Raw genomic sequence first — 22325 nt, forward strand, 5'->3', positions numbered from 1 at the left:
GCAAACCAGTTTGGATACTCTGCTAAGTTACTACTTTCACCCACTCTTTCTGGCAGAAAACTTCTTGTTTTGCAAGTGTTTGGGCTGTCTTGTTTAAGATCTACCTACAGGAGACCCCATTCCAAAAGCTCCAGCTTCTTGACCAGCAGTGTTTGCTTGCATAATTCCATAATTTGCAGTGTGCGTTGGTTGCAAAATGTGGTTGTTGCACAACTCCAAAGCTTAATGTATCCACCCCTAATACTGACAGGTGGCAAGATGTTCTTTAACCAAATGCTGCTGGGTTTTTTTTTCTCCAGACATACTGTGGCATTTCTTATAAATGAGCCATTCATAGCCTAATGAGGTGCTGATGTGTTATTTGCCTGATACTGTGATTTATTGTGGCACTGACATGCTAGCTGACATTAGCACAGGTAGGCCTGGAGACGCAGCTAGGCCTGGAGGCTTGAAGTCTGTGAGGTCATTGGAATAGCTAACTTTTGAAGGGGGCTATGTGGCTTTCAGCCGTTAACTGGTCCTGCCATGGGAGCATGAGACACATGGCCATTCATCAGAGGCTCTTGGGATGCAGTAGGAGAGCCATTTCTTGTAAATAAGTTGTGATAGGCTTAATGAGGTTCTGATGTTTGTGTGATACAGTGTTGAGCTGTGGGGTAGGAGTGTGTAGTGCCTACCATAGTAGCAGAGTAGTAAAGATGTATGGTTAGAAGTGCCTAACTTGCTTAGGATGCTGCCCCCGCGACCCGAACCCTGGAGAAGCGGAAGATAATGGATGGTTAGAAGTGCCCTGCCTGCTTCCCAGCCATGTCGGCCAGCATTGAGGTGCGGTTCTCCCTTGCTGCCTGTTCAGTAAAAGATTATTTAAAGCCTCCCCATGTCTTCTTTTCTACACCAATGCCCTAAGTAATGGCCAAAAGTATGTGGACACTTACCTACATGACCTACATGAGCTTGTTGGACATTCCGTTCTATAACCATGGGCAGTGTTATGAGATTAGCCCCCTCTTTGCAGCTATAACAGCCTCTATTATTCCGAGAAGGCTTTCCATAAGATTTTACAGCGTGTGTGTGGGAATTTGTGGCTATTGAGTCAAAAGAGAATTTGTGAGGTTAGTCACTGATGTTGACCAACAAGGTCTGGATCACAATCAACATTCAAACTTGTCCCAAAGGTATTTGGAAAGATTGAGGTCAGGTCTCTGTCAAGGTCACTGAAGCTCTTCATGGAGCTCAGTTTGTACACAGGGACACAGTAATGCTGTAACAGGAAAAGGCTTTCCCCATACTTTTGCCACAAAGTTGGCATATGATAGCATATAATCATCTAAAATGAATCCTTTACTGGAACTAAAGGTCAAAGCAAAATCCACCAACACAGGCCCAAACCATTATCCTTCTACTACCAAACTTTACAATGGACACTGCATTCTAGAAGGTAGCATTCTCTTGGTATTTGCCAAACCCAAATTCTTCCATCAGACTTCATAGTGAAGCATGATTCATCACTCTAGAGAATGTGAGTGCTGCTCCAGAATCTAGTGGCAGAGTGCTTTACACCACTCTAGTCAACGCTTGATGATCATAGACTTGTATGAAGCTGCTGGGACATGGAAACCCATTTCATGAAGTTCCTGATGCACAGTTCTTGTGCTGATATTGCTACCAGAGACAGTTTGGAACTATGTAGTGAGTGATGCAACAGAACACAAGCGATTTTTTTGCACTACATGTTTCTGCACTTGTCAGCACCGTTCAGTGTCTGTGGTTTAAAGAATGAGATGTTGTTTTTCCTATGTGCTTACATTTCATAATAGTAGCACTTAGAGTTGACTGAGGCAGATTTAGCAGGGAAGAAATTTCACAAACTGTGGCAAAGGTAGCATACCAGCATACCAAACACAACATGTGCTAGTTTTGCTGGTTGCTGGCATATTTACTTCCATTGCTGCTGAGTAGCATACCAGCACTGAAAACACAATATATATGAAACCATAACATATACACAAAATTTTGCTAGCCATGCTGGTCTGTGCTGTTTTTTCTAGCAGGTCACTCCTGTGTCAGCTGCACCTTCCTACAGGTTCACTATCATATGGGGGTCTTGCTTTGCCTTTCTGGTCAGCATATGAGTAGTACTATCTGAGATGTTTCATGATCTCTCGGATCTTGTCTTGACCTCAACGGTTCCCCTTAAGTGCCATTTCCAAATGACATTTTGGACGGTGGATGGGACTTTCATGTTTATTTTCTAGCCTTCCTCTTATTTGAAGGCATTAATTACCATTGTTCTCAGATCCTCAGCCAGCTGCTTAGATGAACCCTTGATCGATCGGAAGCCTCTGATATTGTTATCAGAAGACAAAGCCTCATGATAATTCTTGACCAACCTAAACAGCCCTAAGAAGTCAAGTAAGTCCTAAAGAGTTTCTTAGGTTCAGAAACTTTTCAGCTGGAAGGTGTCTAAACTTTTGCATATGCCATGATTACTTTTTTCTCTCTCTCTTTTTAAGTTAGTGTAATATAAAGTAACTGCACATTTAAATTTGCAATTAAAATTTAAAACAATTAAAAATAGCTTAAACACAAAACTAGCTGCAGAGCTTGTGTTCACTTGAAAAATCAACAAATTATGTAAATTGACCAGTGTTCCCAAACATTTGCATATAGAAGTGTAGTCAGCTGATAGGTGCTGATAGTGTACTGAAATTCTTATATATATATATATATATATATATATATATATATATATATATATATATATATATATAAAATCATAATGAAGAAGGTTATTTTCCTTTTTACATTAACATGCTCTGAGGATTTTTTTCACTCTGTGCTACTTGCAGTTATGTAAAATTCACTTGGCTTAGTCTTAAGCTACACAAAAACATTTGGATCTGGCTACCAAAAAAGTGATTGACTACACTAGAATCCCTCTCTATTGTTAGCAGTGCTCTTTCTGCATTCCTCCCTCAGATGTACTCTTTGAACTGGCTTAGTAGAAATGAGGAGGCAGGGAGGCATGATTCCCTTGCAGTGATGCAGTGGGTTTATGTAATACTGAATGTGATTTGTCAGCAGTATGGATCTCATGCCAGATTTATCTAAATACGAGAAGTGCGTTTTTGCAATGAGTCTTTTTTCTTCTTTACATTGTGCAAAAGATGAAACAAACTCAATCGTTTTACTATAAATCATTAGTTTATTTCTTGTTATAAACAAGACAGAGATCTCCTTAAAACATTTCAGTTCAAAAAGAACACATTCACTCATACATGTAGACATTTGGTGCACCATAAATTTCTCACATGTGCAAACACGGCGCTTATGAAGTATAAAAACATCTATCATTTTGCAGTAGTACCAAATGGCAAATAGTTCAATTAATAAATACATAAATAGGGCTACACAATTGGCAATAATAGCATTCAAATAAAACGTATGAAAAGGTCAAGTCATCGTTGTAAAGTGCAAATGATTTTTAATTCCATCCATAACCTCTGAATGTCAGAGTTTTTTAAAAGTATCAGGCACAAATTGAAGACAATTAAAGCAATACTATCCTTAAGGAAACACTATTCTTAAGTTCATTTGATATGATTGAATGTGAAAGCTACTGCAGTGGTTCAGTAGAGGTCATTTCTGTTCCTGGTACATGGAAAATGAATACACAGATTTTTCAGGTATTTTGATCACAAAAAAACAGAAGAGGAACCTGAAACGGTACACATTTGAAATGTTGCAGAAGAATGACTGTGAGTCATACATCAGATACACATGACTTGTGTAGCACGAGTCAGGCAGAGGTCTTGGCTATATTGGCACAGTGACAGTTTTTATGTTTCTCAGAGAGGAATGTATGTGTTTGTATGTGGCTTTCACACTGGTAATGAAGTTAAAGCACAACCCATCATGGCACCTTATTGTATATTTTCTGCTGTGCTCTTCAATGGAATGTAAAGCTGGCTGGATGTTAGACATCACTGGGTGTGTGGGTGTTTTTGTGAGATGCGTTTGGTAGGCAGCAGCAACAGGCCTGCCTGAGCACCTTCTGGATGTGCGTGTTTCTGTAGGCATATATGAGAGGGTTGAGCAGAGAGTTCCCTGTGACCGGCACCAGTGTGGCATATGTGTACAGAGTGGGCGATGATCCATCGCCTAGGAGACCATACAGGGCGAAGGGCACCCAACAGCTGGCGAAGGTGGCCAGGATGAAGGCGAGGGTATGTACCCGGCGGCGGGCATGTGTGCGAGCGGAGGGCAGTGTGTGTCTCTGTAGGGCAATCTGGTGGGAGTGGCGCAGGACCACTTGGCAGATCCAGGCATTGAGCTGCAGCATGAGGGCCAGCGCCAGCAGGAAGCTTCCACAAAGGGTGGCCAAGTGCACACGGGTCAGTGGACGCACCACGCTGCAGGACTGTCCATCGTCCAGGCAGTTCCAGCCCAGGGCTGGCAGGGCCCCTTGCAAACCAGCCAGTGCCCATCCCACAGCCAGGGCACAGCGTGTGTGTGTATGCGTGCGGCGAGAACCATAGGTCAGCGCTCTGTGGAGTGAAAGGAATCGGTCCAGAGTAATGCCCAGCAAGGAGAAAACGGATGCACTGAGTGCGCTCACCAGTAGACCCACACTGCCCAGCTCCAGCACCTCTGAGGGCACACACCAGCGGGACAGGAAGTGCAGCAGCAGTCCCACTCCAGCCAAGAAGTCCGCCCAGGCCAAGCTGCCAATCAATAGGAACATGGGCGCCCGCAGAGAGGATGAGGTGAAGATGGTCACCACGACTATTGCGTTCTCACAGCAAATCAGGGCACCTGACACGCACAGGGCCACATCCCATGGGGTCATAACAGCTGCAGCCAGTGGGTCAGGTGTGATAAGGGCAGGGGAGAGCTGCAGGAGGGGGTCAATTTCCAAGATCACCTCCAAGCCCACTTCAGAATCATTAAGGGCCATCACTGTCGAGAGGAAAAAAATAACATACCGTTAAAATTGGGGTCATCAGCACAGCTGCTGACGTATTTGCTTCCAGAATTAAAAGCTGGTTTATTGAATTCAGGTCAAAACAATCAGAAGCCCATGTTATAGAAATGTAAGATACAGCATGTCCAAAGACCCTCAGTAATCTGTGTTATAGAAATGCAAGATACAGTATGTCAAAATATGACTGCACATCTGCAGGTTGCTACTTTCAGAGCTCTAAGCAATAACCAGTGACCGCTCGATTAAACTGGTTGAGTAGCTCCTGATTCACGCACATGATCAGCGACGCACGAGCTCAGACGGAGGCGCGCGTGCTGAGATTACTGATAAACACTGATACTGATAATGTAGTGAAGATGATACACCTGGATCAGCAGTTCAGGGTCTACAGCCTAACAACGACGATAAAGTCCAAAACGTTGGTCCACATTTAATCCCGTTCTAAACCCCGCACGAAGGTAAGTAACGCAAACTTACTGAAGCGCTCAGCAGCCACGCATCCAGGCAGAGTCGCGCGCAGTGAGAGCTGAAACCGGAGCTCCAGGTAAATCACGGTGCTGTTGGACGAAGTGACAGCGCGCGCCGCGAGAATCCAACAGCTCCTGCAGCGCCTCTGTCCAGCGCACAGTCCTCAGTACGGTCCTCGGCTGCTCTCTGTGTTCCTCCGTTCCTCTTCTGTGAGCTCTTCTGTGTGACAGTCGATCTCCTGCGCTCTCCTCCTTCACTGAGCCCCTTCTGACGTCAGTGACGACGCAGGGGGGTCGATTCCCCCGCGTGCAGCCAATCAGAGAGCGCGCTGAGTAGGAGCCCACTGGCGTAGTTTCATTCATAAAAATGCCGCATTGTTTCACCCCGCCCACTGCGACGGAGAGAGAGGATGAACGCGCGCAGGGCACTACGCGTACGAGACTGCCTATATGTGATTTATTACACGACTGTATAAGAAAGCAGAGGCCGAGAGAGAGAGGACTTCATCAGGCCAGTGCCCTGCTCAGCCGTGACTTGTTTACATGTATATAACATATACATACACATATACATATACACATGGCATATGTGGAGTTTGTGGGCACACCAGGAAACACAAGAAACTCTTTTTTATTCTAATTTTAGCAAGTATCTACTAATGTGTTTCTTTCTAAATGAGCGAAATGAAATTACAGAATTGTACCGGGCAAATTTTTAAAAAATGTCATTATTTAAGGCTTTCATGTCCTCTATTACCATCTAACACACTGCTCCATATGGCCTGTTGTCCCAGAGTGCCTGAAGGCCCCTGTCCGTGTCCCTGTACGGGTGAGTCACCGCTGTCCGTGGTGCTGAAGCTCCGAGGAAACCAGAGTGGAGCTGATCGCAGTGACGTCACTCCTGCCTGCGTGGCTGAGCTGTACGTTCACCTGCGCTCGTCTCTTAACGATCTGATGTGTCTCATGGCTTCATCTGCCACCGCGCTGTAAGGCGACAAAGCACGCTTCCCATTGAGCGCCGTGAACGCGCACGCGCGCACGACTGTCCGCGACAAAAACCTACCGGTTTGAAACCGGTTTGATGGGGAAACGCGGAGAGGAGGATGACATAATTTCCTGGCAGATGAAGGGGATTCTCGCTCAGGCCGATGGAGAGCGCGCGGGGGCGGCACAGGGAGCGCGTGTCTGCGCATTTCAATGATGCTGGTGGGCGAGAGGAGAGGAGAGGAGAGGAGAGGAGAGGAGAGGAGAGGAGAGGAGAGGAGAGGAGAGGAGAGGAGAGGAGAGGAGAGGAGAGGAGAGCTTTGTATTGAAGAGAAGAGGAGAAGAGACCTTTGTTTTGAAGAGAAAAATAGGAGAGGAAAGGAGTGGAGAGGAGAGAAGAGGAGAGGATAGGAGAGGAGAGCAGAAGATAGCTTTGTTTTGGAGAGGAGAGAGCTTTGTTCTGAAGAGAAGAGGAAAAGAGAGCTTTGTTTTGAAAAGACAGTAGAGAGGAGAGGAGAGGAGAAGACAAGAGGGGGCTTTAGAGGAGGGGGCTTTTCTCTGTATAAGGGCATGGGCTTCCGGTGCTCTCCAGCTGGTCAGAGATGAACAGGATAGTTTGTAATCAAAGCATTTTAAGATGTCCAAGAATGCTAAACAATGTCACATGAACAAGGCACCCCAAAACACCCAGGAGGACTGCTCAGTAGAGCCCTCCAATCTAAAGAATAAAATTCACAAGCCACAGAGCTTTTTATTTTAAATAATACCCCCCCCCCCCCACTTACTCTGCTACCTCCAATTAGAGTGTGTGATTATGAAGCATGATAGTTGTGTACTGCATTGTTACTTTTGAAGCCATTGTGAGGGAACCTCACGTGCCCTTTTCTGAGATTTCTCCGTGGCTGCAGGACGAGTGTGTGTGTGTGTGGGGGAGTACGTCTGTGTGTGCATGCATGTGAGGGGACTGCGGAATTTCTCCCAGTTACCTAATAAGAAGAGCGCACGCGCTGTCTGCATCCCCGGCTTCGCCGTCCAACAGGAGGACGAATGCACTGTTCATACTGCTTGGCGCATTCTGGGGATCTGTATGTGTGTGTGTGTGTGGGTGGTATGTCAGAAAGAGAGAAGGGAAGAGAGAGAGAGTGAGGGAAAGAGAAATGAAGAAAGAAAAGAGACAAAAGAGAGATAAGACAGAAAAAGTAAGAGAGAGTGAGGAGAGGGAGAAAAGGAGAAGTACAAAAGAGAGTGAAAAATAACGTTGATAGGTCTCAAAAAAAGAAGGAAGAGATTGAGAGAAAAAAGACAGAGATAAAAAGAGAGAAAAAAGGAAGAAAGAAAGAGAAAAAGGAAGAGGTCCAAGGAGAGAGAGAAAGCGAGAGAGAGAGGGGAGAGGGAGGTAGAGAGAAACAGAGAGAGAAATAGAGAGAGTGAGAGAGTGAGTATGAATTGCTGATGTGGGCTGGGAAGAGGATGAAGGGATTAGCAGGAGTGAGTGAGAGTAGGAGTCGGCTTTTCCATCCTCACCCAACATGATGCATTACAAATGAGTGTTAGTCTGTGTGCAGCAGCCCTGTCTCATCCACACATACAGCCTACAAAACCAGCTCCAATTTTATGTGCAGTACTTAAATGAAGGCAAAGCACTTGTTAGCATTAGCAGTAGATTACTGTTTAATAGGAGCTTGGTGTAAAGCATGGTGTTGGATCAGTGAAAAGCTTTGAGTGGCCTACCAAGGAAAAGTGGAGGACCAGGAGCACAGAAGAGTGTATGAGACTGCAAAGAGGTGAAGGGCTGGAGAGTGTGTGTTACGTAACTGTGCCAGCCTGTCTCTTTTTCCAGTATTCACACACACACACACACACACACACACACACACACACACACACACACACAGATTCTGGACATGCATAGAATTACTCATTCACTTTCAAACTTCTGCATTGGCATGAGAGAGAGCGAGAGAGATAGAGAGAGAGAGTAGAAAGTCAGGAGGGAAATATAAGAGTCAGAGAGAGAGAAAGAAACTCTAATTTAATACTCCTCCAAATGGACCTTAGTGCTCACTTTAGAGGAGAACAAAAGATACAAATGCAGTCAGTCATGTGATTCTTACGTTTAACATCACTGCAGAGACGTGACTCAGACTAGAGGGGCAGATGGGATCTGTGTTTAGTTCTGTTCATAATTCTCATTCGCCAGGGTTCTTAAATGCACAGTAGTATTTTGTGTGAATGCCCTTGAGAAACTCACCATGCCTACAACTGAGGGAAGAGGGGAAAATTATTCCAAAGATGACTGTGGGTGTTGTATCCACAGCCTTTAGCTGGGGCTTCATCCACATGAGTAATGTAAGTTGCCAGTTTATTTGATAAACATATCTTGTGCCTGTAATAATAATAATAATAAATTAAATTTATATAGCGTCTTTCACAAACCCAAGGTCACTTCACATAGCAAAAAAAAAAAAAAAAAGGAATAGACATGTCACAATCCCACTTTTCCTTTTCCAATACCAATATTAAAACCTTGAGTGTGGGCTGATACCAATAATGATCAGATATCCAATCCAGTATTTTCTGATATCAGTTCAATACTGATACTTGGCAGTGGATCATTGCTATCTCTAGTATTTACACTCATTGGCCAATTCATTAGTACACATAGGGCTTTTTTTAAAATGCACTTCAATAAACACTCTTTGCAAAGACCTAGAAATCCCCAGTGCAGCGCTACTCAATAAGAGCAGGATAGCAGGCAGGTCACATCTAGCCATACGATTTCACTTGACAGTAAACAAATAAATCCCCACTATCTCACCCACAGCACAACACATTTCAACTAGAACAACAAAAACAATGGCAACAGTACTTTATTTATGCTGCAAGCATGCATATCCCTAAAGTCTATTTGCATTGCTACACTTCCAGAGCTCCCCATGGAGCTAGGTGTACAATTATTAACTGTAGCCCATCTGTTGTTGCAGTTTATCAGCAGCCCTCTGCTCTTCTCATAGGCAGGGAAAAAATATTTGGTAGGCCTGTGAAAAATGGGTAGGCCAGTTTGATAGATAGAGTTATAACTCCCAAATGGGTTTATGTATAGCAACAGGGGCTTCACTAGAGGTTCATGGATAAGCCTGTACTAGGGGGGTCTGGGGGCATGATCTCTAAAGAGAATTTTTTGATGGCTCTAAAATGTTTATGATGCACTTTTAGAGTAGCAAAAGCAAGAAAGTGTCAAGTGGCCATGTTAAATATATAAAAAAAATAGTCACCCGATCAAATTGGCACAGAGCAGATCAGTCTCTTCGTAGTTTGTATTAAGCACAGATTTAGCACAGAGCTAGCATAACAAATATTATATATTGATATAATTGATATATATATATATATATATATAGATATACTGGATATCTGTTATATAACAGATATCCAGCTATACTAAACACTGTTTTATCCTGTATATTATATATTTTGAATAAGGTTGAACATTTATTTCGATTAAGTTTTGGCCAAAATCCTGTCTTCATCTCAGTTTCCGATTATTATGCAATATATAACCAGAGACCCTCCCCATGTCCAGCAATATTGTTATATCAGGCAGTAGCCTTATCACATTTTTCAACAGTAACACCCTCTCGTAATAGCACCATATTCTGGCAATCAACCAGAATCAATTACTGGATTCATATAAACATAACAAACCCTTTGCTACAAAGTCTATAAAGCATGTATCCACTCACAATTAAATAATAAGTAAACTTAATCAACTGAGATGTACAAAACTAAAGCAAACCTAAAAATGCAAGCTTAATTATCCCTGGCTAAAGCATTCTGCCATAGTGGGCAGACACAAAGAAGATGACACGACTGAAACCAATTCAGACAGAGTTAATGTGCAAAGACAAGAAAAAAAACAATGCAGCAAAGTCAAACCAAAAATGTATTGCCATTGCAGACATTAAAAATGTTTATGGTCCATTCATGTCTTAACTTTGATTTATTGATTGCTTGCTTTGACATTTTCACACAGCCCCTTTCAGCCTTTGTAGCCTAGAAATGGTTGCTGTGCAGTGATTGGAGGGTTGAGAAAAAAAGGCAGCACGCATATGATTTGATTGGCCATAATACAGCAACCAGAAATGGCCTTATCTTAAAAAATTGGCTTAACCCCTTAAATTGCCAGGGCCCACCAGCAGGCCCATAGCTTCATTATACATTTCTATAACCTTTGTTCTACAAAGAATAGCTCCGACAGTTTGCATTGAAGTCACTGTACTCATTAATATTACTTATTAATAATTACTCATTAATAAATCTTATTATGTAATAAGCCTGGGATTTTAATGGGTTAAGCATTATTTCCTCATTTGATAGGGTGATCAATTTGGGTGGGCCCAGGCCTACCTAAGGCCTATATGTCTGGCTGAGAATCGTCTGTCATCCAAGTAATACCTGCTCAGCGGTGGTTTATAGTGGTCCCTAACCATTCATGTATGATAAATTATGCATTATGTATTATGTGGGCTGGGAGGAGGACTACAGACTACTCAGTAATTATAGACCTGCAAAGTATATATATATGGTAGGTGTGTCCAACACAATGACCAATGAGTGCAAATACAAGAAAATAGCTAATAAACTGCTGACTCAGAATGTGTGTATTAAATTGCATGACTATGCGTTTGTGTGTATATGTGCTTGTCATCTTCATTAGCGTACATGTGATAATGAGCAGACTTTGTGCTTTGGATATTGAGACAGGGAGGCCGGCTGTTCAGTTGCCAAGTAACCCGTCTCGTATTACACACCTTCAGGTCTCTCTAATTCAGAATCCATGACGTCAAGAGACACACAAACACTCTTGCACACACTCATCACCGCATCACAGCTCACCAGACTGTCCCTGGACTGAAGGACACAGCAAGGATGGTGCTTTAACTAGCAGTTTTTTGTCAGTGGTCAGCTTGCTTGTACTTCAGCATGTACATTTGGCATGTGAGAGAGTTTGTATCTAGTTTTTGTTAGTTTTGAAAGTTTGTTTTTTTGTGTGTTTAGTAGGCCAGTTTCAGGTTCTAGTTAGTCTTTAGCTCTTACACAGTCCTCAAGTCTACATTTATATTGTAAGTATAAACACAGATAGAGAGACTATTTACAGTGTAGCTGTAAGGATGAGGTGTGTGGCAGTGGTTCTGTGTTGTACTGTGCTGCTCATGCAGCTGATGATGACCAGCTCACAAACTGCAGGTAAGAGTCAAAACATTGAACTCTTTGAGTGTCATATGTGTTCAAGTGTCCTAATATGTGACAGATTATACATTACTATTAAAGTATAATCTGACTGGGTGCTGAACCCCAGCTGTAACCATTAACCTTCCCCCCCTAACATTAATACCTGAGTCTTGTGCTGGTATCTCTTCAGCTGTCTTTCAGATTACTTTCCTTTTAACACTTCTTTAAAAACTCTTCTTTATTTTGAGAGAGTATATTGTCACTCATCTAAGAAAGCCTCATTTATTCCCAGAATGGTAACTTCATAAGATAAGAAAAGAAAACTCTAGCTATGTAACAATGCATACAATATTTGGCACCATTTCTATTGGTCCTCTTACCAAGAAATATTCATGCAATGTAAACATTTTAGCAGCTAGCATTTTTAAATGGTTTAAATAAAAATAAAAAGGAGTTACATTACTTTGATATGACATTTATTATGCAATATTCAAAGGGTAATGAAGCTAACTCCTTAATTGGCTACCAAAAATAAAATAATAAGACGGCAATCTTTAGTGTTGCAATGTTGACAACTGCCTTGACTGGCTGGTCAGTTTGCAACATATCAGTAACTTATTATAAAGGCCTGCATGGGATCAATTTTATATACAAGGATATTAGATGGCTGTATTTTTTCATTAATCACTTTTTGAGCCTATTAGACTGGGAATGAGTGGTGAAACACTCATTGTAATTTAGTACAGGCCTAATATATGTGCAGTCATTTAAGTTGATTGATCATCAGTTGTTGATTTTATTGACCAATATTTGATGAAGAAATATTTAGCTGTGTCTATATATGGAGGCCTATTGGAATTCATTTTTTAAAACTCAACCGTCCAAAGCTTCTTTCCCAAGATGTGACATCACGGCAAGGGTTTGAGGAGGCTGTTGTTCTGGATTTAACTACTTGTATTGGTTTATCTGTGTGATTGATAGATTATTCAGTCAGTGGGGACTGCTCTCAGCTCAGTTCGTGCGATCGCTGCACCAGTGGAGACCCCACCCTCAATATGACACGCTGCATCTGGAGAAGCTGTGACAATGGTGAGAGAGCACACGTAGAGAAAGAATATTATTCATCTTCTATCATATTAGATATTTCTTTCTCTCACTCTCGCTCTTCTCTTTCAACACACACACACACACACACACACACTCTGACAGGCTCACAGTGACATGTGATTCCGTCTTTGTAGAGCACTATCAGCAACAGCACAGTGAATAATTAAAGCACACACACACAGAGGCACAGCAGCCATCACACATAGACATCATTCTCAGTAAATAATTCAGAGCTATTATCTACCCTGAGGAGAATGTGGAGAGAGAGAGAGAGAGAGAGAGAGAGAGAGAGAGAGAGAAAGAGAGAGAGAGAGAGAATCAAAAGAATCAAAGACAGAAATAGAAGAAAAGGAGAGAGATTGAGAGAGGGAGAGAGACAAAAAGAGACAGAGAAAATGAAAAAGAGATAGAAAGAAAGCGAAAGAAAGAAAGGCAGAGAGAGCCAAGAAAGAGAAACATGACTGAAACAAAGAGAGAAATGGAGAGAAATAAAGAAAAGAGGAGAAGGAGAGACCAAAACAAAGAGAGAAAGAGTGAGAAATAGAAAAAGCAAGAGGGATGGAGAAAGAGAGAGGAGGAGAGAGAGAGACAGAGAAGGAAACAAAAAGAGAAACAAAGAATGTAAGAGAGGGAGAGAAAGATAGAAACAAAGAGAGAGAAAAAAGACAGAATTAAAGACAGAACTAGATGATGAAAGAGAGAGAGAGAGAGAGAGAGAGAGAGAGAGAGAGAGAGAGACAAAGAGAGAGAATGAGAGAGACAGATAGAGTATACGAGAGACATAAAGAGAGATAAAATGAATAGCTTTTTTTGTGGATTGTTTTTTAATATTGTGGAAGAACTTGAACAAAACAAAACCACAACTCATACCCATACAAAACAGTGAGTGCCTCAGGTTGTTTTCCTGGCATCTGGGGCCAAGGACTTCTAACCCCGATAAATAAGAAACAAACTGGTCCCTGACAATTTCAGAAGCGTCCTTATGAGCAGTAATCTGGGAAAAGTGTTTTAATAGCATTTAAAGTACTAGAATTCTGACTTTCCTTAAAGAAAACAATGACCTGAGCAAGAGTCAGATTGGCTCCCTTACAAATTACAGACCACATTCACTCCTTACACATCCTAATTAACCAACACAGACACCAAACAAAAAATAGATTTTTTTTGCCTGTTTTCAAGCAGGCATTTGAGTCTGTTTGACATGAACGGCTTTTTAAACTTCCACAGAGTGGTGTAGGAGGTAAAGTTTGTGATATCATCAGATCAATGTATTTGGGAAACAAATGCAAAATAAGAATTGGAGACAAACACAGAGAATTTTTCACATCAATATGAAGCAGAAAAGAAGGGCTATTTAACATCTGCATTAAGGAGTTGGCACTGAAACTGGAACAGTCTGCAGCTCCTGGGCTCGCTCTACAAGATGGGGAGGTGAAGTTCATGCTCTGTGCAGATGACCTGGTACTGCTGTCTTTGAGTGCACACAGGCTACAGCAGCACCTGGACCTGCTAGAGGTGTACTGCCAGAACTGAGGCCTGGCAGAAAACCTAAAGGAGATCAAAGTTAAAATCTTCCAGAAAAAGCCCAGATATCAGGAACACAGGGACCAGTTCACTCTGGGCAGCACTGCCCTGAAGCACACGACGCAGTACACTTACATCGGTTTTAGTACAGCTGTGAATGTACTCATGGAAAAAGCTCACAGCGCTCTCAGCGCAATCAGGAGGAAATTCGGCAATATTGACATTCCCAACTCAGTCTGGTGTAAAGTGTTTGATAGTGTAATCCAGCCCATTGCACTGAAGAGGAGTTAGATATGGAGTCCCCTCAGTGAGCACAGCTACACTAGATGGGGCATACATCCAACAAGAGCCCTGCATACAGAATTCTGCAGATTGATCCTAAACATACAATGTAAAATGCCAACCAATGCATGTAAAGCAGAATTAGGCTGATTCCTACTGTTAAAAAACATTCAAATTACCCATACCCCCACCCCACATTTCCCCACCCTTCTGACCCCCAACACATACATATAACAGAGAGAAACAGAAAGACAAGTGAGCAGGAGCAACATTTTCAGTCTTTCTCTTTCCTCTGCATGGGGAGCCAATTAGGGTGAAAAACGCTCAGGCACACATGCACACTGCTCTCACACAGCTATGAAACACATGTGCATGTGTGTATGAATGATTGTACACAGTATTCAGCGTGCTCAGAAATCATTTCACTGTAACAGGAAGGCAGAGTTTTACATAATAAAAGCATGCAAAACAGCACAAAGATAAGTGTTTCTGGAAAAACTCCTTTCAAACTCTTTAAAGTCAACCAAAGAACTGGTTAATTAGCTTTTCAGAATTGTTGGTGACAGAGAGGACATTTTAATTTTATTCTACCACATCCTACACTGTGTAGAATTCATACAAGTTGACCTGCTAGTAAGGCACTTCAATGAACGGCACCACCATATAAGAACTATTTATTCCATCAATACTGTAGCTGCACATGGACAAGAGCCCATGGAGAGAGAAACCATGACTTTACTGGAGTCAAAACATCAGCATTTAATTTTCTTTTTACAACAATGTGAACACCTAAGACAACAAGGAAGTAATATTCTCATAGTCAAACACCTCCTGATGGCCTGGTGTTTTGATGAATTGTCTTACCTTCTTGAAATATCCTACTGTAGCATATGTATTTACAGGTAGCGCTCTTCAAAAAAACATGAGTATTTTTAGCCTAAATGTAGTAACATTATAGAAGTAATGCTAGAGTCTGTGTGTTGAAGTGAGGCTGAACGCACAATAAAAGCACAACAAAATATGTGTGCAAGTAATGTGTGTATATGTGTGAGTGTTTCATAGCTGTGTGCAAGTAGTGTTCTTGCATACAAGTGTTTCAGCGTATTTCACCATCCCCATATTTCTCTCTCTCTCTCTCTCTCTGACCTCACAGACTTAGACAGTTTGCAGACTGTGTGGTTATCTTTTTTCTGCCTGTAAAAGCAATAAAAGCAGTCTGCTCCCACTTCACACTTAACACACACTCTTGCTGGGCACACAGACAGAGTCGAATGTGAGCTTTAACTGAAAGGTGATGATTCTGTTGTTCCAGTCATTTTTGAATTTCCTCTCTTTTCTTGTTCAGACAATAACACACGGTGTATTTCTGCCATGGACGATTCTGGAGACTGCGCAGTGTACAATGACACAAGCTCCTGCCCAAGTGAGGACCCGAAACACACACACACACACATTTCACACACATCATATGCACAACTGTATAAACATTCATCTTCATGTATGTGTATGTGTGTTTATGTGCATTTGAACAGTTATTGGGGGACCTGACGACAGTGGCTCAGGTGAGTCTTTTCTACTTTTCTTTCTACCATTCCTCCACTCAGAGGAAGGCCTTGAATCAGTCTTATCATTCCCTCAGCCAAATAACTGATTGTAAAGTTATTTACTTATTTTTTAAACATCATTGTATTAAGAAAACCATGTTTTGTTTGTGATTATTCTATCATTTCATTACACACCAGCTGTCCTTTATGTTGTGTGAAAATTTCATGATGAATGGAACAATAGAAATGCTCAAAATATTTTTGAATAAAATATCTTTACATTAACTTACATGAAATGGTAAGAGTTTTGCCTTCTCCTATAAAGTTACTATTTTGTAACTGTAATACATATGTGCTACCTTAGAGCTGCTAAGACTCTATAGGTTAAAGCATTGCTCTGTTTTCATAAATGAGTTTATATGCAAAGCATTGTGTACTGAAGATTAATGTGGACGCAAAATCTGTTAAAAATTGCCTCCCTTTCTCTCTCTCTCTCTCTCTCTCTCTCTCTCTCTCTCTCATACACACACACATGCACGCACGCACGCACGCACACACGCACACACACACACACAAATACATTGTCTCTCTCAGATAACTCTTCTTCTGGCTCTGCACCAGAGTTTTCTCAAGCTTCCTTCGACCTGTCCAGCTTCATAGGTGGGATCATATTAGTGCTGGTGCTCCAAGCAGGGGCCTTCTTCGCGATGCGCTTCCTCAAAACCAAAGACAGCACCTATGAGACCATGTAAGTGTCACTTGTTACCATCAGATTTACATCTATATCTATGGTTTTATCATGTGGGCTGATGATGTAACTGTGCACTGTGACATGACTTTGCACACTGCATACAGTTCAGACAGGTTTTCGTTTGAAATAGAGCTACAATAAGCACATTAGCTCTTTTCTCTGATACTAATATTGAAACTTAGAGTATCAGCCGCTATTTCTCTGTCCTTTTACTAAGCTTTTAAATGGGCTATTTTCGTTGACTATTTTTATCTTTACACATATGAAAGTAGTCTATTACGCTCAAACTTCTAATACTAACAACACTGTGGAAGTGTGTGCTATATCAGGCTAGATTCCTTTCAGGATTGAGTTGAATTCAATCTTTTTTACTCACTGATATCCAGCATTTTTTTCTGATATTGAGCTGACACAAATTTAAATGAACACCAGTCAAATTTGTGGAAAAAGCTTACATGCAGTGTCTTAAATTCTTGGTTTTGTTTTCCTGTAGTGATCAACCCCAGTGAGGAGATGAGAAACAGAAAAGGAGGAACAACTGCAGAAGAGAACAAAAACTAAATATAGAAGAGAGAGCGGAAGCAAGACAAGACGTGGCAGAGCATTATAGAAACTGAAGTGCTCTTTTTGTTGGCCTGATGCATTTATTTGTTTATTTTGCATATATTTGCAGATATATGTTTTTGGCAACCTTTGAGGGCTGGAATGAATTTCATGGGTTGGTTGCTGTATGATTGTTTTGTTGATTTTATTTAATTGCTTTATCCTTTTTTTTTTTTTTGTTTAAGTTTTGTTTGTTGATTATCCTGGAATAAAACAGTAAAAATATATAAAAGCCATATTATCTATAATTGCAATAACAATTATATCTATTGTTTCATGCAAATATGTCATTTCCTGTGTTCTGAGGTTTCATTAAGTGTGGCAGGTATTTTGACACGAATACCACGGATTGTTTGGCTCTTTACATTTTATTTTGTAAGTTATTTATCTTGAATCAGACAGAGGTTAAACTTGTGCTTCCTTATTGTTTCTTTGTCAAGCAATAAAGTGATGTGATTATGAACTGAGTTGATCTCAATTCATTGAGGCTGCAGGTACAAAATTAGACCTGTAGAGAGCAGTACAGTGGCACACATCAGTTCTATTTTGGCCAAGAGTGCAAATCTAAAAGCTAAAGCTAATCTAAAAAAAAACAAAATAAAATGGTAAATTTACAGGGGACAAAAGTGTCAGAACTTTTAATACAACTTAAAGCTGTCTATATAACTGTGTATGTACTACACGTATAATGTGATTAAAATGACAGGTAATAATGAAAAATAATATATTAATTTAAAAAAATAATTTAATTCAATAGAGTAAAACGAAGGCCCAATCCCATTTCTTCTTTTTACCCCTACCCTTGTTTTCGAGTGTCACCTTAACCCCTGGGAACTAAGTTACACGGAGTAGTGGTTGAAATCTTGCCCTGATAAATGGGACCCTCAAATAAAATAAAATAAAATAAACATCGCTTCATTAACAGTGCTCTGTAAGCAACCCTGCACGACTTCAGGGATAGCAGAGAAGAGAAAAGTTCAGCGATCTCACTGCTGGGCTTTAGTTACATTAAGGCATTAAGGTATAAAACAGTTATTTATTACCACCCACTCCTAATCCTCTGGCACGAAGCCGAAGTCAGCTATTCGCCAGCTTCTTGTTCGAATTTTCCCGTTCCACCTTAAATGGTGCAGCAGTTACATTCTGGCGCTTGAGGTGTCAACACTGTTCGACTATTTAAGGTAGAACGGGAAATTTAGCTAGCTAGCCACCAGGACATTAGCAAGCTGATAGCGATTTTTTATGCTTGTTACGATGAAACGCCAAGTGGCAGAGCATTATAGAAACTGAAGTGCTCTTTTTGTTGGCCTGATGCATTTACTTGTTTATTTTGCATATATTTGCAGATATACGTTTTTGGCAACCTTTGGGGCTGGAATGAATTTCATGTGTTGGGTGCTGTATGATTGTTTTGTCGATTTTATTTAATTGCTTTTGAAGAGCTTTCAGCTCTTGATTTTTCGAAGCAATTTGTAAAAGCAAGGACTGGACCTTGGGGAGTCCACAATGATGTCACACATTTGACATGTTAGGAAGAAGACTCATCAACCTCTTCTTCTGTTCTCTTGCTGCCTCAGGTCTGGACTTCTCCCACAGAACGAGGCTTCAGGAGTCAGTGAAACTTAAACAAAAGAAATGCAGTTTTCATCTTTATTCCCAAGACACAGGATTTATCTGGCCTTGAGAAGGGAGGCTCAAGGCCCACACCCTAGGCTGGTGTTGGCACAAACATATTCAGACAGTACTGTCTGAAAAAATGTTCCAGAGCTAGGATGAGGCGGAGGCCTCACTCTGACCTTCCTTATCAGCCCCATGGCCAAAGCCTTCAGTTCATTCTCTACATTTTTTCAATAATATTTCAAATGCATTGAACTGTAGTTTTGTAAACACCTCTTATTCTGTGAGTTTATTGCAGAAATCCGATTACTGCCCGACTCCTCTGGACCCTTGATTTTTCCAGTTACCTGATTATATTGGTGTCTGTAAACATGTTGAGCGGACTGCTGACAAAATCTGATTTTCAGATTATTAAGTGCATGTAAATGCACTATTCTTAAGAGCAGGTTGACCAAAACTTTTTCATTCCTGACCTTTCGGATGAGCAAAGGGGCTTACTCTTTTAATGAGTGTGTAGAACTGAAGTGGTTGAGTGTTTCTTAGAAAAAATCTATTCACATAGATCACAAAAGTATTCCAGGTAGTTATGGAGTCTTTTTACATTTTAATTGAGTGGGGAGTTGGGTGTGGCTGAGTTGACATGAACAGGGTACGTGTTCATGACTAAGTTGGCATTACTGATTTAGAGCCTGATTAGGGCAATGAATGTTGAGTGAGGGGTATATAAGGCACTGTCAGATCACTGTATTTGTGCAGTTGGAAGTCCTGAAAATCCTGACAAAACAAAACAAATTACAAGTTTTGAATAAGCAATAGTATTTATTTAGGAAATTAAAGCGATACAGACCAGAGAGTGAAGAGATGAGAGCGTGCTCTGAAATAGGATATTTATACCTTAACTAGGTGTTGGCTCGATACCAGAAAAGAGGTTTGACAGTTGCTGTTATCAGTCTTCGGTAGATTTCTGTTAATGTAGCCATATAAGGTACATACAGCAAGTTCTGGTAATGCTAACAAGAATATCTTCTGCCCAGGTTGATAACTGCAGGCCAGTCTCACTACTACCCTTTCTTTCCAAAACTATAGAAAGAGCAGTCTACAGTCAGGTCTCTGGTTCCCTCTCCCAGAATGACCTCCTGGACCAAAATCAATCAGGTTTTAAAAAAGGGCACTCCACTGAAACGGCTCTTTTATCTGTGATTGAGGCACTAAAAACTGCCAGAGCTGCAGGACAGTCCTCAGTACTCATTTTGCTGGACCTCTCAGCCGCTTTTGACACAGTCAATCATGAATCTACTCTATCAAACATGGGTATCTCAGACAATGCGCTACTATGGTTCAGATCGTACCTCACTGGGCGCTCATTCAAGGTGTCGTGGCATGGAGAGCTCTCCTCAGCCCACTCGCTATCCACTGGGGTTCCCCAGGGATCGGTACTGGGACCGCTTCTTTTTTCTATTTACACCACCTCTCTAGGCCAGGTTATCCGCTCACATGGCTTCTCGTACCATTGCTATGCTGACGACACCCAGCTCTATCTATCATTCCCGCCTGATGACCCGTCGATCTCTGTGCGGATATCGCAGTGCCTCTCGGACGTATCCGCATGGATGAAGGAACACCACCTTCAACTAAACCTGTCCAAGTCTGAACTTCTGGTTATACCAGCTAAACAATCCATTCAACACAACTTCACCATAACCATCGACTCACTCTCACTCTCCCCAACAAAGGTTGCTAGGAACCTGGGGATTATGGTAGATGACCAACTCTCCTTTACGCACCATGTTGCCTCGGTGGCTCGGTCCGGCTGCTTTGCGCTGTACAACATCAGACAGATACGGCCGTTTCTAACACAATAAGCCACCCAACTCTTGGTACAAGCAGTGGTCATCTCACGCCTCGACTACTGCAATGCCATACTAACGGGCCTCCCAGCCTATGTTGTAAAACCACTGAAGATGGTTCAGAACGCTGCAGTGCGTCTGGTCTTTAACCAACCAAAACGGGCACATGTCACCCAACTGCTCATTGAGCTCCACTGGTTACCGGTTGCTGCTCGTATCAAATTTAAAACTCTTACGATTGCCTACAAGGTGTTAACAGAGCAGGCTCCTTCCTACCTGCACTCGCTCCTAAAGGCTTACAGCACCGCCCGGCCGCTGCAATCCTCCAAGACTGTTCTCATACTTGATTCCCCAATGGTGGAACAAGCTACCTTCCACTGTCAGAGCAGGGGCGTCCCTTGCTATTTTTAAGAAACTCCTGAAGACGGAGCTCTTCAGGGAGCACTTACTCTAATCGCCTCTTGCAATCTAACCACTACCAACCTCATCTCCTTCTTGCCCTCCTTCCCTTCTATACCCCGCTATTACCCTTTGGCCTCCTTTAAGGCCTGACTATGTTTGTTCTATGTACCTCATTATTTGTAAGTCGCTTTGGATAAAAGTGTCTGCTAAATGTAATGTAATGTAATAATGTAATGTAATCTTATGAACGCAGAAGTATTGGGGGGTGTAGGACTGGTGACTGAGGTCAATTGCTATATGAACATCCATCCTGTTTTTGGAAATCTTATTTCTTTTTGACATCTTTTGAGAACTTAGAATTAAAACCGTTATTTGTCTAAGGGTTTAGCCAGTATTGTCAGATTTCTTTTTAAATAATATTATGTTGGAGGCCTGAGGTTGAAGGGGATAGCCTTTGGTCCTGACAGTATCTAGTTGAACTGTTTGTTTTTAACTTATTTTATATATGGATATTCACATTATTTGCACAGCTTTTTCAGAAGAAGGCCAAAATGCCTGAAAAAAATTTCAAACCTTGAAGAAACTTTTAGAGGTAGCACTGTCACCTCACAGCAAAATGGGACCGGGTTCAATTTCCTGGCTGAGCAATCAGGGTCCTTTCTGTTTGGAGTTGCTTGCTCTCCTTGTGTCTGCATGGGTTTCCTCCAGGTGCTCCTGTGGCCTATCCAAAGATATGCAATCAGGCCAACTGGAGATACTAAACTGCTCCTAGGTGTGAGAATAAAGATGTATATCTGAGAGTCTGCCCTGTAATGGTAGGGATGTTTCCTACCTTCCACTTGATGAATGCTGGGATAGGCTCTAGCATCCTCTGCGAGCCAGGAGGATGAGCAGCTTAGATGATGCATGAGTGAGGGAGAGGGTTTTACAAAATATCAATATGCCAAAAAGTCAAAATGTAATTGAGTCCACTGTAACTTG

At 41.7% G+C, this 22325-nt stretch overlaps 2 protein-coding genes across 3 annotated transcripts; one reads left to right on the top strand and one right to left on the bottom strand.

The window, feature by feature from the left end:
* Nucleotides 1-3185: 3185 nt before the first annotated feature.
* gpr186 (G protein-coupled receptor 186) lies at nucleotides 3186-5699 on the bottom strand. Its single transcript, XM_017693017.2, has 2 exons — nucleotides 5462-5699; nucleotides 3186-4959 (listed from the first exon to the last, which is right to left on the bottom strand). Coding segments are annotated over exons 1-2 (984 nt in total). The 5' UTR covers nucleotides 5463-5699; the 3' UTR covers nucleotides 3186-3976.
* A 5630-nt stretch (nucleotides 5700-11329) lies between these two features.
* On the top strand, nucleotides 11330-17941 carry cd164l2 (CD164 sialomucin-like 2). 2 transcript variants are annotated; one of them, XM_017693028.1, is made up of 6 exons: nucleotides 11330-11682; nucleotides 12649-12756; nucleotides 15926-16003; nucleotides 16113-16142; nucleotides 16719-16872; nucleotides 17369-17941. In XM_017693028.1, exons 1-6 carry the CDS (start codon nucleotides 11607-11609, stop codon nucleotides 17382-17384), a joined length of 462 nt encoding a protein of 153 aa, XP_017548517.1. In that variant the 5' UTR covers nucleotides 11330-11606; the 3' UTR covers nucleotides 17385-17941. The 2 variants fall into 2 exon arrangements, with proteins under 2 accessions (XP_017548517.1, XP_037391452.1); XM_037535555.1 differs by having other exon boundaries at nucleotides 16746-16872.
* Nucleotides 17942-22325: the final 4384 nt, after the last annotated feature.

This window comes from Pygocentrus nattereri, chromosome 27 (genome assembly GCF_015220715.1).
Source record: "Pygocentrus nattereri isolate fPygNat1 chromosome 27, fPygNat1.pri, whole genome shotgun sequence".
Classification (NCBI taxonomy): Eukaryota; Metazoa; Chordata; class Actinopteri; order Characiformes; family Serrasalmidae; genus Pygocentrus; species Pygocentrus nattereri.